A 17,558-nucleotide genomic window follows, 5' to 3' on the forward strand; every position below is an offset into this window, starting at 1 on the left:
TTTCGATTTCTGCTCATGTTTAAAATTAGAGTTAAAAATATATATCCCATTTTTCGCGAAACAAATCACGCAGTGTCTTTCTCTGGGGCTTTTTAATGCGAAATCACTCATTAATCTCAAAATGTTCGGAATTGAGTGGAGCCAATACCACCTAGAAGACAAGGCCTGCTCATGACGTTTTGTTAGTAGATCCCCGACCCGCCCCAAGCGGCAAACACCCCGAAGCTTGACGAGAGTATGTGTGGGCCGCTTCAGAACTACGGCTGCGTTCCAAATCTTACCAAACGGATCCGAGTTACTCCGACGGGTCATGTCACGTGACAAGACAGATATTGAAAAACGCTGGACGCGGGTAGGTTTTAGAACGCCAAGATATAAACACCTCCTGGAGTAAGATCGAGTAAATTTTGGAACACGGCCAACTACGTCGGATTCACTTGCGGCCACAGCTGCGTGCGCGTCTGCTGAGCGCGAGCTGATAGCGAGCTTGCAGGTCATTTGTAACGTGCATGCGAACACTCCCTCGGCCAGAAGCGCCGGCTAGCACGCACTCCTGGCTTTGGGACGAGCGCGCGCTCGTTCTGCCAAAGAACGCTTCAAAGCATCCACCTCGAGCTCTCGTGCTTCTGGCATTGGCTGCGTTCTCTGCTTAGGAATGAATGGAGTATGAACAGCGCCCTCAAAAATGGCGTCCAGTGCCAGCGCCCAGCGGAGGGCTTTGCGGCCCTTCGCACAGCAGTAAGGCACTTTCACTCATGCATTTGATGCTCCACGTGAACGTCTAACTTCATCGTATGCTATAGCAAAAGACACTCAACATGAGCATCTGTTTCACTATCTGCTACACAAACCACTGAAGCAGTCAATGGAGCAGACGATGTTGCAGACGATGTAGCAGACGATGTTGCTCATCCGGGCTAGCTAGGGGGCGCTGAGGGGATCTACTAGTGATGACGTTTAGAGGAGGAAACGCGCAGGCCTTGTGTTCTAGGTGGTATTGGTGGAGCTGCCCTTTAAGGTATGAAAACAAAATGAAATGAGCAGCATCTTCAAATACATGCCCATGGCATCTTCAAGAAGCTGGCAGTACTTGTAGAGGCAGTGCAGGTTATCTGCATGTATTTGATCGTTTAAATAGCTACACTAAATACCAATGGTGATGTACACGGTGTTTGTGAGTGTCACGTTTCACAACAAAAAAGAACAAGAAGAGAAGCGCGGGCATCGAAGAACGGCAGGCGGTCATTCTGCGCAAGGATTGGACCTTGGCATCGCTCCAGGGCAAGTGCACCAGCGGCTGGCCATGCCCCAGCAGCGCTGGGACACTCCATCCTTCCACCCAAATTGCCGCCGGTGCCATCGCCGTATGGACTGCGAGTTCTAAAGATAAAGGAGAAAGAAGCGGACAAGAGTCAGGAGGAAAAAGGATCATCCGAAGCAGCAGAGCCCAGATTTCGGCAACGATTCGAAGAGAGACGCAGCTTCTGGATGGTGCCCTGAAGACGCTGAAAGGAACCCGGCGACGACCCGGGGAAGGCTCGGTTACCATTAACGAATAGGAAAGGAGACATCGACATTGACTCGACGCTGGCGTGGGACTCTTGGCAGCGACCCGAGCAACCACGAGGGTGGCGATGAAGGTACCAGGCGACAACCGAATGTGTTGATGTAACTTAAAGTCCAACTAAAGTCTCAGGAAATCAAGGCAGCAGCCAAAGAAACCTGACGGAAGGAACGGAGATGAAATGCCAGACGGATTCCGCGGTGACACTGACCTGACCGACCTAGACTACACCATCAACAGCAAAGACCGAGAATCAGATCACCACATGCAAACGAGCATGTGAAACTTGATAATTTCTGTACATTTGTCTATTAGTTTATTACTGCTCTTCTTGCTTCTTTCTTTATGTAATATAGCTTTATTCCTTCCATCGTCGTGCACTCTTTCTTCTCCAACGGTTGGACCCTGAACCGTGACAGTAAGTGCTACTAATCAGTCAAAAAAACAGATACAGGGTATAAAAGAAAAATTCTATAGGGTTTTTTTTATTGCAAAAAGAAACTAAGCATTGCTGAATGCTTAGTCCTCGGCAATGCTTAGCGAGCATTGCCCAGGAAAGAAGCAGCGTGGGGCAGGGTCGGTTGCGGTGGTTAGAGACCGAAGACCAAGGTGTACTCCAGCAGACCTTTCGTCGCCACTAACCAAGGACTTCGGGCTTGCAGAGCAACATCATTGTTTGAATAGCCCGTAGACCAAACCAAGGCCAAGGAACGCTCAAGTGGCGGGGACATTCAGACTTGGGTACCGCACACGGGAAGTGGTGCACAAAACTGATGTATCGTGTCATTGTGACTGAGGGAAGACTGGCTATCCATCGCAATCGCAAATGGTGCATGCTGGTCTTTCGTGATTCGCCATTTTTTTTTGTACTTTGCAAATAATATTTTTTGGCAGTCTTGTACTGATCTCCTATACCAGATCAAAAACCTGGCACTGTCATCATAGCCAGACCACCATCATACCCCGATAGCCTATCTAAAATCAAGAACAAATCGGGTGAAAATAACGAGTGGACTAACTTTCGGTGTTTAATGAAAAAAAAGTTGAAGAAAAGCTATCTTTAAGTCATGCTTTCCTGCCAAACTTGTTATTGTGCAAAGGGCCAGTCAAGCAAAGATGACTGTACTTTCCAGCAGACATGTACACGTTACTTCAAAAAAGGAACTACCGTAAAATACCAAGCAAGCGCCCACTCAAAATTTCAAGATAAGCGCGAAAAAATAGGGGATGGGCACATGTGAGGTCATCAATTTTACATATATGTACGTAGTGTGCATATGTTTTCAGACGTTTCAAATTTTGGGGATGGACGCTTAGTGCGGAATGGGCGGATGCACGGTATTCCGCAGAAAATACCTTTCACATACTTCGGGTAAATGCGTTTGTTAATATGTAAGGAAACGGCGCAGCGAGGTGCACGCTGCGTTGTGCATCGAGGTTCTGGAGACCCCGGTAACGGCCGTTCTCTGTGAACGAAACCCGATTCGTGCGAGCGGGGCCGCGGGACCTCGGCGGTTGGACTTCGTATGAGAGTTCTTATCCGCGTTGACGCAGTATATAGCCGAGCGCCCGCCGGAGACTAGCAATATAGATTGATGCCGTTACTTGTTAATCGCTCAAAAAGTAACTAAAAACGTTACTCGTTACCGATTCTCAAAAGGAATGCGTTACTTGACCTCAAAAGAAGCAAGTTACTTTTCTCATTACTTTGATGATGAAATACACAACTGCTTTTGCTTCGTGGTTCATTGTTCTCTTTTCAGTAGCTGTTGCACTTAAGCAGTAGCTGCCTCTCGAAGTTTTCATCAGTTACGTTTTTCCGCTTTCCCGCAATGCTGAAGAGTCGTTCTGCTTATGCACTCAAAGGAATGCCAGTGTTGTGCTTCGGGAAGAGCTGGTGAATCTGGGATTTCCCTCTCTCTTTTGTTCTCTCTGCCTCTAAAGTTTCAAGTTGGCAATGGGTTCAGTGCCTTCCCGTGCTGGGAACCTCCGGGTTTATATTCGGTATGCACACGATTCTAGAAGGTTCACCCAACGATCCTTATTGTGTTTGCTGGGTGAAGGGCATTCCCAGCTGTAGAGCTCGTCTGACGCGTTCAGCGATAAACAATGCTATGCTCTGACACTGTTTAGTTGTCTTTCGGGCCGCCCATCCGCCTTTGTCGCAATAGACACATACTCAGGTTAGAATTAAAACGAGGCTGTTTGAACGGTGTTATACACATTACTACTGTATTTACGCAAATGCAGGTCAACCCATTTTTCAAGTTTTGAAAACCTGAAATGGGGGGGTCAGCTTATCATTAAACCAAAGCATTCCACCGCCGACAAAAACTGAACAATCGCAATATCAAGAACACCTTGGCTTGTTACGAGTTCAGCCGGCTGTACCTGTAGCATTTTCCTGTTCTGGGCGCTGATATTACAAATTATTATTTATTTTTTTTTATTTGCATGAACGAGTATTATTGATAGCGATTCGTAAATTAACCCGAACGTACGGTGGTGAACAGCGCATGGTACGCCTCACTCCTGGGGGTGGTGGCACTTCTTGTAAAAGCCACTCCGGAAGCCGCTGGAACATCCTTACAGCTCACTCCCTGCAGCTTTTCGCACGATTCACAGTGGCATGTTGTTTGATCGAGTGTCGAGATCATGCGGGAGTGCTAACTACATTTTTTTTTTTGTATTGAAACACGTTATCCGGGCACTTTAGGTTTTCGGTGCTTGTTTAAGGCCATTCTTCACCCAGAACCAACCAAGAACTGTGCTGCAGGATGCAAGTTCGACCCTTCGGAGTGGGTGATGCTCCAGTGGAGTCTGCAATGGCGCCGGATCTTGAACTCTGACAGCCAAAGCCTGGATAAGTGGGGATGCCTTCCGGACTTGGAGGTCAGGCTTGCAACATACGCCACAAAAATGCGCAATCGGTCCCTACCCATGACGTGCAAAGCGATTGCCGAGCAAGCACGGAAGATGCGGTTGATGCTGTAATTTGCGAAGTGCGAGATTTCGTTGGATGACGCCAATGAAGTGCTTCGAAAACGTAGCAGTGATGATGACGGGACTGACATCACCAGTGCAGACAAGTAAAAGTCTAGTCGTGGACAGAGTGAGAAAGACAGGGAGCAGCTTCAGTTGTCCAGTCTCCAGCGTGAGCTTCCTAGTTTCGATAATGCCTGGGCATCTCATGCATCTCGCATGCGCATGCAAAGTCAAAGCACGCCAGAAGGCATTGGGCGCATTAAGTCCGTGCTCCGGAGCGCGAGAGTTTGGCGCCCCTTTCACTGAACGGACAGGAGTGCCACCAGAGACTGACACTCAAGTGCGCTCTTCGTGCACCGAAAATTTCTCGGAGCGTGAGTGACTTTTTCGTGCTTCATGACGTCACGTAAACAAACAAGATGGCTGCGCTGCTGTCAAGACCGTTGAGACGAAAGGCGTAGTTGGACCGCTGCCCCTTTTCAGTTGATTAGTGCTTAATCCAGCAGGTAAAAACGATTTGATTTGAAAGCCACGACAGCAATTAGCATTCCTTCCAAAAAAAGGTTTGTCCGTGCATCTCGCCTGAAAAAGAAATTCATCTGTCAAACGGTAGCATGCTGTTAGCACAGCGACAGAAAAGTTCTTGAGATGAGGAAACACTCGGACCGCTCTGTCCCTTTTAAAATGCTTAGCCCAGCGAATGAAGATACTTCGATTTGAAAGCCGAAACATCATTGAGCAATGAGGAAGAGGTTTGTTCGTGCGTCTTGCCTGAAAACGAAGTGATCTATCGAACGAGGTGCCGATCGCTCAGCGACAGAACTTGTGATGAAAAGACAGCCAGACCGCTGCCCTGCTTAGAATGCTTAGCTCAGCTGCAGCGAATAAAGATACTTAAATTGGAAAGCCGAAACACCAGTTAAAGTTGCGGGAAAGGTTTGTTCGTGCATACCGCGTAAAAACGAATTGACGTGTTATCGAACGACGGTGTGCCGGTATCGGCGTGGCTTCCGTCTCGCTGCGAGACGGAACCGACGGAACCAGGGAATCTCTGACAAATTTGGGGTTTCCTGCGTCGACGAGCGGTTTCAAGAATGTTGTCTCTAATTTAAATCGGAACAGCATGCATGGTCAACAAATAGATTGGCCAAGGTAACGTTCCACATATGTGCACGAAACGAGTCTTCAAACCTTTCAGGAATATTACAATGTTCGTAGAAACTTCATAACGTCGCCGTCTCTTTTGCTTTAGACTCTGCTGCTCCACACGGGCCTGATTATTTGTCTTTGAAATATTTTCGGCTTCTGCCAGCCCTATCCACGGTCGGAAGGAGCTCGTGTGGCTCGTTGATAGTTTCTGGCCGTGTTCCAAAACTTACTCGATCTAACTCTAGGGTGAAGGTGGTTATCGAAAACCTACCCGCGTCCGGCGTTCCTCTATTTTTGTTGTCACATGACATAAACTGCCAGGGTAACTCGGATCCATTCGAGTAGGTTTGGAACGCAGCCTCAGTGTGTCGTGCTCCTCTACGATATGCGCCGTTTAGTTGCTGCGCTCGTAATATGAAACTCGGAGCAACGGAGTAGGAGTAAAGGAGCGCCGACTTAACGCGCCCATTGATCGCATGTTGGAGGTTGGGCTATCGAAACAGATACTTCCCCTTACTCACGTGTTCGCAGAAAAATGAGCATCTAAACTTGTTTTCATTATTTTTTTTTTTGTTGCTGATGTGCAATGTGGGGAGTTTACTTACAATCATGTAAATACGGTACTCAAAAGTAACAAGTACTGTTACTCATTACTTGGCGTTAAAAGTAACTACCTAAGTATTTTACTTGTTTCTTTAATAGGGCAGTAACTAAATAGGTTATTTGTTACCGAACAAGTAACTACCTTAATATCCTGAGTCATTGCCCATCCCTCTGCCGCCTGAAATTCACAAAAAAAGTGGGTGGGCCATGTCTCGGTGAGTAAGCACTAAAAGTTTAGAAAAAGCTGAAAAGCGCCCATGTTTCTGTACATATCTAGTGCAGCTACACAAGAGATACGTTAAACTCAAAAATTGAATTAGTTTTATTGTTTTATGCAAGAAATGCTCACGAAAGAATGTTGTACTATCACAAAGTCAAGTGTTGTGCGAATATTCGAATTTTCGAATAGTAGTTTCGAATTCTATATTCGCTTCGAGAGCAGTTGTAATATTCATGCTTTTTGAAGTGTTTGGAACTCACGGTCGCAAGTTTGTTTACTGTCTAAAGACAAGAAAAAAAACAATAGCTAAAATTAAGAATATACGCACACGTTCGGCAAAATGGTATAAATATTATGTTGGGAACTTTGAAATATATTCATCGTAATTATTTTATCAATTTTTTAATAACGGGCAAAAGAAACCGAGCAACGAACTCCAGAGACACCGGCGCCATCTTTGCCATCCTTGGTGCCCTGGTTGCCAGCACTCTTTTCTCACCACCACCACGTCCAGACATAAATTTAGAAAAACAAGTTTAGGATAAAAATAAATACCTTTAGAAATTTCTCATAACATGCATAATTGCTCAGAAACTTTTATTTCCGATAAAACTCATAAACACTATTTCAAAACATTTAAACTATAATATTTCGAAGGAATATTATATTATTACAGCGACAAGGTGAGTGGATGACATCGACATTGTCAAAATGACGGCAGCTAAATCGGTTGGCAAGATGGACTAACGACAGCGTGAGAAGTCCAGTTTGGAAGTGTTTCTGTAAACTTCCCTCTAAAAACGGCTAAGTTTTTGAACGCAAGTATTCAATATTCGATTGGAAAATATTCGACCAAAATCACTATTCGCTTCAAATTCGATTCAAACTCAAAATCCACTATTCGCACAACCCTAACAAAGTCTGTTGCTTGCAAAAGCACGATGAACACTGCCGATCTTAATAAAGTGTTAAGTTTGTTCCGTGAAAGCATGTTTCTAACACCGCTATGTTCTCTTTGTTAATAATAAAAAAAAGTCAACAAGAAAGTAGAAAAACCAACCAGGTGCAATGACAGAGCAAGCGAACGGGCGGAAAAAGCAACAAAGAGTGATGCTGGGGAAGCATGAAAGCCCACGATCGAACGCGTTGGCAAATACCTTGGCATCGAGCCAAGTTGGGCAACTTGTCCATCACAAGAAGCAGGCTCTTGTGAAACTTTCATGTTTGGTGCATACATGTGTACATCCGTGTGCGGCATGCTACCAATGCAGGTTGAGGTGGCGTTGCTGCGTGGCATGGACGGCACCAGGAACACAGAACTTGAAATGGGATACTCTACAAACATCTTCGTGCCGCGTTCAAGAAAATTTTTGTTTACCCATTGGATTTGTCTGAAACATTGAACAACCTTACCAACCGCAATCGCAATGTTCCGGGAGAAATAAGGTTCACGGAGACCTTACTTTGGTGCAGACGGACTAAATTTAGTGGAAAATTTTTCCCGCTAAATTTAGCAGGAAAAATTCCCCGCTAAATTTAGCGAAAAATTTTCCCCACTAAAGTTAGCGGGAAAAATCCCCGCTAAATATAGCGCAGGGGTGGAACTCATGAAATGTACTTCAGAGCAGCCATGGGAGCAGCTGAAATAGCTGTTTTGGAGCAGGTTGGGAGCAGCTAAAACTACATTCTGGAGCAGGTTAGGAGCAGCTCAGATCAGTTTTCATTGCACTTCAGCTTCTGTCTTAGACAAGCACGGGAGCAGTTTCAATTGTGCTTAGCAGCACAGATAAACATGAGTGGTTAGGGACCTAGGCAGATGGGATAACAGTGTAACAGATGCAAAAACTTTGAACTTTGTGGGCCTTGATATTTTCTGAGTGGCTTTCAGCTCCTCATAATGCAAACCAGCACTGCTTATCGCACAGCTCACACGTGCTCGACAGAGTGATTATATGTGCGAACCACGTGACGTGCGTAAGCAACGGACGTGCAGTTGAGCAGGGGATCAAGGCAATGAGTTTCGAGTTTCTCATATTGTGCAACTCAATATCGCAACAAAATTCGAGTTTATTCTATTGTGCAACTCAATATCGAAGCAGCAGACTATGATTAACGGAGTTATCGTATTCGAAGCGATGAGCAGGAGCAAGGTTAAAGTACGCCGAGCAGATCTACCGCTCGCGTGAGAGCTGCTGGCCGGCAAGGTTTCGGATCGGACCGCGTTTCAGTTCTATCAAATCACGATTTATCTCGCAGGAATGCGGTTCCAACTCCTAACAATGGAGTGCTAAAAGGAATCTTTTGCTCATTTGTTTTCAACTGACTGACGTCCGATCCCGGGCCGCAGAGCCTCAGGCAATCTCGACCTCACTCGGCCGACTTGCTTAACCGCTGATGGTTGAAGAGTAACCATCCAGTGGCAGGTGGCGTAGTGCTTGGAACCCGACCCCCGAGTTTTTTTCGCACACTTCCGACTAGGGATACACAGGGAGAGTAAAGAGAATAAAGGATTGCAAGACCGACCAAGATAAACACAATCATTGTTGCCAATCGAGTCGATAGAAACCGAAACCAAGACAAAATACAATTTTTCTGGCGCACGTTTTGCGATTTAGTGCATAATGGCGCGAGGTATTGGCTGTAGCGCAGTTTCCGAAACATGGCGCAGGATGGCGCAGACAAATGCGTTCGGTGCAAAATGGCGGAAATGGCGCAGCCATTCCACCCCTGATAGCGGGAAGTTTTCCCCGCTGAATTTAACAGGAAAATTTGCCCGCTAAATTTAGCGAGAAATTTTTCCCTAAATGGTAGGCGAGCAGGAGAGGAGGAGGGGAGGGTATGGATCAGGAGGAGGGGCATTGCCTCATCTCCATACCTTCCCGTCCTCCTCCATCTCAAGAGCTGTGCACTAATTCGGTGTTACAGGTAATTGTAAACATCTTTCTTTTTTTTTTAAATCAATATTTGCTTAGAAAGTGGGGTAGACGATGACTGGATATTACGGTAAATAGAAGTAACTCGTGACTGTAAGCATTTCTACCTCAAGAAAGAAGGAAGTTTTGCGCATTGTTCATATGCCGTGCGAAGTTCTTACAGGATTTGGTTGTCAGAGCAAGAAGCGATGCTTTTGGCGTTTGAAGCATGTACGTCCTGATAAGGTAGCCTATATCTAATCTAAAATGCAACTACATATATCTTAATTATCTACATAAAGGGAGAAATTAATAATGCTGCGTGAAAAGTTGAACTTTTTTTTACTATGGTTCTTGAGGAGAGAACGACCATAGTAACGCGTTGCATACGTCTGCTTTCCAGTCAGCCATGTTCACTCATATCCCACCATAGCTAACTAGCCGAATCGTTATGCTGGGGTCATCATCAACCCGAATGCTACAATCATTAGGAGTGGGCCGTCTTTCAGTGCTTAAAAGACAATAGCAAATCAAGACAAACATAGAGGTGGGTTATCTTTCGGGGCTGGGGTATCTCTCAGGATCTCACAGTGGTCGGATCGTGATCGTAGCCAGACCGCGATTATATCCGAATTGTGACTCCAGCGGATTGCAGGTACCTTTTGAGCGGAAGGTCGCCTGATGCTCGGCCAGACGCCGTGGCGTGGTGAAGCAGCGCAGACAGACTTGACACCGGCGGCCCTTGGCATCTGACAGGTGCGATTCTTGGTGGTGCTTAAGGAGTGCCTCGCTCTCGAAGAGACGCTTGCACTTGCTGCATTCGTGACCACTGCCGTCCTGCAAAACGTGACCAGTCAGAAACACGACCAAGAGTGGCGAGAAGCACGCTGACCGAAGAACGAGGGCAACTGGGAGCTCGAACTGGAGCTTGCACGGGGGCTCAGTCTCGAAATCTATCGAAAGAACTCGCTCAAAGGCTCAGCTCACAAAGTTCCAAAGCCCATAGAGGGTCAATCATGGGCATCCTGGTTGAGCACTTCTACACTTCCTCCAGTGTTTTTTCATACAGGTAAACTTTAGTATGACGCCCTTCCATAAAATATGTTACGGATCTGATTTACTCTTGTAGCTCGTAACACGCAACAACACCAACGGAGCGACGTCAGATGCCGGTAGGTCTTTCAACTTCGAGGTACGGTGCACGAAACTGTTGGTGCAAACATGGTCTAGGCAACAGTTTTGGCCTTACTACCAAAGGGTATTGTCAGGCATCAAATTTGACCCTCGAATCGGTCCACTAAGTGAGCACTTCTCACCATTGCGGTAGTTTTGATAACAGACTTTAGATTTTAGGAGAAAAACAAGAAAAATGGGCAATCATTCTTTCGAGCTGACAGTATTGCACAGCGTACAGAGCCCATGGAGCGAGATCGAGTAAATTTCTAAATGCGGACAGAGGGCTACCAGGAGCCAGGCACGTAAGACATTCTGCTGCATTAAAGGAGAGTTCTTCAAAAATTTCAATAGTCACTGATTTGCCTCAAAATTGGTTCAACACATTAATGGATGTATCTGAACTAGTCACCCAAATTGCAAATCACAGACATTTTTTTTTTTCAAAGTTGTTGAAGTTTTATTTTTGGTCTGAGAGGCCCTACCGGCCACACCGAAAACTTGATGTCAGACATTGGAATGGGGGGCAACGCAGGAGCATTACAGCTTATTTAGAACGAGTTACAAGAAGTTTGATGGTGTGAAATAAATGCTAATGTAAGTTCATGCCATGAAAAACGAAAAAATATGCAAAAAATATAATCTTCTAGGTTGCTTGCTCAACTTGCAAGTTATGCAGCGTGCGACGTCGCCCTACTAGAGAACGATGAAAAATTTGGACATTGGTTTTCGCATCACCCTCATTTGCCGTTTCCTTAATAGCCATCTCAAATTTAGAAATAATGAATAACGTGCCGGAAAGAGAGATGCTTGGGAATCCCGAAAGTGTGTTTAGTTTGGGTAGCTCACAAAAATTTCCCCCTTATTTTAATAAACAAAAATTAATTTTTTTTTTTATAGGCTACAAACAATATGTATTGGAAGTACTACATTCAGGAAATGCACATTTATATAGTTACGTCGCTTCAAAGTTTTATATCCGGGCTGTTTGCAAGCATGTTTCAAAAAGTTTTTCCTGTTTTTTCATAATTCATATTTTCATCACAACACAAAGTTTTGCCCATGGTATCTTTTGATCTAGAATTTGTATCTGGATACTTAATACCTCATAAACTGGAGTGTGCAATGAGACTAATATTGCTGAAAAATGTTAACTACAAAATTTTCTTATTGGCAACGACTTTAAGACTCAGTTCCAATTGCCAGCAAAAATATTTTAGTTTGCGATAACATAGTCTAGAACAATGCTAAAATTAGAAGCATGGTTTTGTTGCCCTCTCTACACTTTTAAAACATGCACTGGCATACTTTGTGCCACATTGTTTTTGAGGGGGCACTGTAAAAGGGTTGGGCAAAAACATTTGTGAAAAAGCCAAGGTTTTCTTTTTAACTATAACTAAGGGTGTGCAAATGTTCAGAATTTCGAATACAAATAGAATATTGTTTTTATTCGATAAGTGTTTGGTTTGAGAATCGTGCATTTGGAAATTTCCCAATTATTCGGATCCAAATATTCTGGCAAATAAATAATCTGCTTGCCACTTATGCCCTCAACATTCCGAAGTATCTCAGAAAGCTTATTCATTGAAATCTACACACGATGCATTCATAATTCATTCTGTGTCGGCTGTGTTGCCATTTTGAATAAAACTCTTATCCATTCCATGAGACAGCAACAGTTTCAGTTTCTTATTTTTATAGAGAAAGTTGCACACTACATTTTAACGATACACAGTATGTATTCTTTACATAAGAAAAATAGGCGAAACAATAAACTTGTCTCAACAATGTGTTCTCGAAATATTCATAAATGAGAAATTAGGGAAAAAGCTATAAGAATATTGAATCATCATACACAACTAACACCAGAAAAGATGGCTACCACTGCACTGTGCACTTTGTCTGGCAATCTGTACACCAGCTGCTTTAGTAACAGCCGGCACCGTCCTTGTTCAAACGTGTTCTGAGTATGGCCTCGCTCGCAGTTGATGAGCCACTGAGCAAGCAAGAAGCAAAAACCGGAAGAAATCTTCTCTGGCGGTACAACCCAAAACTCTCGCCGTCGAGAGCTCAGTGCAAGTTGCGCAAAAGTGTTCTTCAAACGCCGATGGGAACAACCACGATGCTCCAAAACCACCCGAAACAATGTTCTTTGTTGGCGGAAGAATAGAAAGAGGACGCTGCAGCCAGGCCGTCGGAGAGTCAACCTACACAACGATGTGGTTCGACGGAGGAAGCAGCCCTTGTCGCAAAAGACAAGGGTTGGCACCATTTCTTTTTACTGAGGGGGATCGGTGGCCGAGTGGTCTAGTGCACACCAGCTTGGAGCACGTGGAGCGAAAGCTCGCGCTGCAGAACCCAGGGATCCTGGGTTCGAGCCCCACCCCTGCCCGTTTCGATCTGGATGAGCATCGTACCGGCGTGCGGTCGTGTATCACTACTGCGTGATGCACGTTAAAGACCCCAGGCTAGCGGCTGTACCGCACTGGCTAAATTTCTCATCTACAGCTGGGAGACTCGTCGCCCCTGTGAGGCAGACCAAGTTCTAGGCTGTATAAACACACACACAACCCAATTTTCTTTTTACTGCACACATTATAAATACGTAAAGCTCGTTTTCTTTTTTTTTTCATATTCAAATTTGATTTGTATTAAAAAATTTCAATATTTGCGCATCCATAAGCATAACAGAAAGGGAAACAATGAGTTTATGTCTATGCTTAGCACAAATGTTTGTAGTACAGTAGAGTTTCAGTAATTCAAGCTCCAGGAAGCCACGAATTTTGTTTGAATTATCGGAAGTTTGAATTAGCGGATATTCGCCTAAATATGATGCAAGATAAAATTATGACTTGCTTATGAATGGCTACACATACAAAGCAGATTTCTAATGATTTCCTCCACATAGGCCGACTGATTATAAGCGAGTGGTTTCATTTGAAATCGAACACGCCTATCAAAATGGTAGGGTCGTGCGAAGATTCGAAATTTCGAATAGTAGTTCCGAATAATACATTATTCGATATTCGCTTCGAAAAGAACTGCACTATTCGCGTTTTTCGAAGTGTTGATTGCGGCTGGTTAGCCCCGTTGAATGGGCTTCTTACTAAGCGGAGACTAAGCGGAGCGGGGACTAAGCGCTGCGGAGACGCAAAACCCGTGGAAGTGAGCTCTCCGGGTGTTTCTTCTCTGCATTACGTCAATGCTCGGTAAGAAGCGCACTTAACGGGGTAACCCGCCGCGATGAACAATGATGTAATTGCGTGCTTGGAAGAAAAACATACATTCAAAGCGGGATGGCGCACCCGTGCCGACTGTATTTGAAAACAAATGGAAACTTTGTGAATGCGTATATCTCCATTGTAGTAAAAGTTTCAAAATTAAACTTTTATGGAAGAGTATACTATCGTAGGCAGAGATGCTTTCACAGCCTGCGTTCCCCATGCGCGATTCATTATTTGTTAACTCGAGATTAAAGAACTAATATTTTATATAGCAAGATATGTATATTCACTCAATTTGTATAGTTGGCCATATTTATAGGATTCATTTTATGTCAAATCCGTCATTTACTTGTCATCCCAAGACATCAGACCTTCTGAGGTCACAGCTCATAAATATAGATAGATTAAACTTAGCTTATAAATGAACAAGTGTAATAACCTTCACAGGTTTAGCTGGGTTTTTGTCTAAGCATTATGCAATAGTAGTGAATTGCGTGGAAAAACTATTCGATATTCGAATCGAAAATATTCGGCCAAAACCACTATTCGCTTCGAATTCGCTTCGAACTGAAAATCCACTATTCGCACAAGACTACAAAATGGGCCTTTTGGTTGTTTTTTTTTCTAATATATGTAATTGGCTTATTTCTGTAAAAAACAAAACCACTTTTCAAAATTTTTTAAAAAAATGTTTTGCTTCACAAAAAAAATATTAAATGGAGCAGGGTGAAAGTCTGTTTCTTACTCCATGATTTGCCTACCCAGTTCGGTACGCTGGTATGAATACAGAAAGCATACAAAACTTACAGTAATTTTTTGTGTGCTTGTATACCATGCCAACTATGTTTTAGTTAATAAAAAAATACTTCAGTATTTCTTTTTTACTGAGGTAAAAAATGCCAAACATAGCCTTTTTGGCAATTCAATGGCATATTCAGAGCCTTTTATCTCACGAGTTATTATATTTGTCGCTTACCAAATACTATGTGGGTGTAGTCTTCTACATGGGCTATCGACGGGCATAAGTTTAGTTTATTTTATTTTGACAAAATATTTTATTAAAAATCTGACGTATCGTAAAAAAAGAATTAATTTACTATCAAGACCGGTTATAACGAAGTCGATTAGAACGAAACAGTGGCTACAGCGAAGCGATGACGATTTCCCATTCGCTTTTGCACTTAGTTATAACCAAAGTTGGTTATAATGAAACAGCGGATATAGTAAAGTGATTTTCGATTCCCGTTGACTTCGCTACAACTGGTCTCGAGAGTACCAATATTTTGAATCCACTTCATCGAAAAAATTCATTTTTTATTTCGTTCAATTTTTTTATCAGTGCTGCTGATCATATTTATCATCGTTACAAAATTAAGAAAATTCAATATGTAGCCAAGCAAGAACGTTCTCAATCAAAATAAATTTACCCGCTGCATTTTAACAGAAAAATTTGCAGTATAATCTTAGCAGCGAAGCCGACCAGCGGAAACTGCGTTTGACCGCTCCGACAGCGTGGGTGCGATTTCGATCACTTCTAGAGAAGATTCAACAAAAAAAGCGGGAAATCGCATCAAGCCAATTGCAAGTTAATATGATCGACCGCAATAATAAAAAAAATTAAACAAAATATATATATTTTTTTTGTTAGTTTCATTTTGGTTAATTCGACTTTTCGTTTGATTCGATCGTGTTCAAAAGTCCCGGAGAGCGCCCATACATTCCAATGGAAAGAAAAGTTAGATAGTTTGAACTCGGGAAGGCTTCGCATCGGATAATTCGTCCCGAGCGAATGCGCGCGTTGCACAGCACCACAGCAGAAAAACTACCAACGTACGGCGAAACACGGGCCCTTTGCTGCAAAGCCGAACGTGCGCAAATATGCGCCTGCTCCTCTACGCCGGTGAAATGGACCGTAGAGAATGACACGAGCCAGCACAACCAGTCTGGCATGGAGTAGCGCGGAGAACATAGCACGTAGTCGGGCGCGGAGGCAGCGCACGCTCTAAAAGCGCTTTGGCTGCCCAGTGCCAAAGTCGGCTTGTAAAGCGTTGTTCACACTCTTGCGACCGACTAAGACTGAAAGAGACCAGACCGGTTTTTAAGCCTTTTGTGACTTCTTAGGACCGGATGCGATGCAGCGGAGCTGGTCCTAAGAGATCGCATGAGGCTTAAAAACAGGTCTGGTCTCTCTCGGTTGCAAGAGTGTGAACGGGCCTTAAAGCTTTCTGTATTCATGTCTTTTTTTTGTATTTCTTTTTGTGCGTGATTTTGCGGGGACGTGACGTTTAGCTACATTGCTCTCCCAAGCATGCTTTTTGACACCCGTTTTAAGCGCAGACGGCAGCAGACCACCCGTGAGTACTTTGGTTTAATTTTAACCGTTTTTCTGTCCTTTTTTTTAATTCTATCATTCAGATATTTCGACCAAATTTCAAGGTCCCGTTGAGGTTAAATTAATGAAAGTTTACTGTACAGTGGATTCAAAATATTGGTAAACCTAATTTTTGACGGTATCACCATTTTTTATAAAATATTCCGCAAAAATAAAATAACCTTACTTTATGCCCATCGATAACGCATATTTAGGACTACACCCGCATAGTTTTTGCTAAGCAACAAATATAATAACTCATGCGATACAAGGCTCTGAATATGCCGCCAGATTGTCAAAGAGACGATGTTTGGCCTTTTTTACCTCAGTAAAAAAGAATGCTAAAGGATTTTTCTTTGAACTAAAAATACCGCATAAACCGGAATATAGATCGAATTCATTTTTGAAAATGAATCTGGAAAAGTCGACCCTCATTTTATATAATGGTCATTAGAGGAAAAACAAAAATAATCTCGCAACACTGGGTGCTTGAAGCCACCCAGTGTTGCGAGTCTTGTTTTTCTTTGCAATCCTCTAGCGCTCGTCCACTTGTCACGATGGTCACGATTCACTTTCACTTGTGCTCCTTGTTTTTTTTACACCTACCGTTGCCGCTCCCGAAGGGATAATGAGCAAAAGTAGAAGACAATACACGGTAGCCTTCAAGAAGAAGGCAATCGTCTATGCAGAGATCCACGAAAATCTTGCAGTGCAGCGAAAGTTCGGTGTACCGGGAAATTGTATACACTACTGGCGAGGACAGAGACAGCAAGGCGAAGGAAACTTCATTTCCTGGAAGGACTGTGGTGTACCCTGAATTGGAAACAAAGGTGGCAAATTTTATTTGGGATCTGCGTGCCAGGTCACTACCTGTGACGTCGGAGTGCATCCATACGAAAGTCGTCAAGGTCGCTGGTGCCTCCGAGATCTCGAGGGCGCAAATCAAAGGGACGGCATCGTCCCTTTGAATTGCGTTAGTGAACTCGTTGTCAGACGATGGTTCTGAAGAATGAGTAGTAACGCTCGAGCACTTTCTGTTTCAATGCATGCAAAGCAATTAAATAAATGTGCCATGTTTTCTCGTCCTTCCGTATACTTGGCCAATTTTGTTATCAAGGCAAGGTTGCAGTTTCTTGCCATAAAATCTTTTTTTCACTTTTTGCAACTTGTAAATTAGGGAGTCGACCTATATTCCGGTTTGACCTATATTCCAGTTAATACGGTGGTCGGCATGGTATACAAGCACAAAAAGATTACTGTGAGTGTTGTATGCTTTCCGTATTCATACCAGCGTTCTGAACTGGGTAGAAAGCTCATGGAGTAAAAACAGATTTTCACCCTGCTCCACTTACTTTTT

At 43.7% G+C, this 17,558-nt stretch overlaps 1 protein-coding gene across 1 annotated transcript in view; it reads right to left on the reverse strand.

The window, feature by feature from the left end:
• LOC120846093 (zinc finger protein 699) overlaps positions 1–17,558 on the reverse strand; it is an 83,086-nt gene that overhangs the window by 9,272 nt on the left and 56,256 nt on the right. Inside the window, exon 19 of the mRNA XM_042286446.1 lies at positions 10,093–10,270. Within this exon, the coding sequence (XP_042142380.1) occupies positions 10,093–10,270 (178 nt within the window). The remainder of the gene's footprint in view (positions 1–10,092; positions 10,271–17,558) is intronic.

Source organism: Ixodes scapularis, unplaced genomic scaffold, assembly GCF_016920785.2.
Source record: "Ixodes scapularis isolate PalLabHiFi unplaced genomic scaffold, ASM1692078v2 PGA_scaffold7__128_contigs__length_106722199, whole genome shotgun sequence".
Classification (NCBI taxonomy): domain Eukaryota; kingdom Metazoa; phylum Arthropoda; class Arachnida; order Ixodida; family Ixodidae; genus Ixodes; species Ixodes scapularis.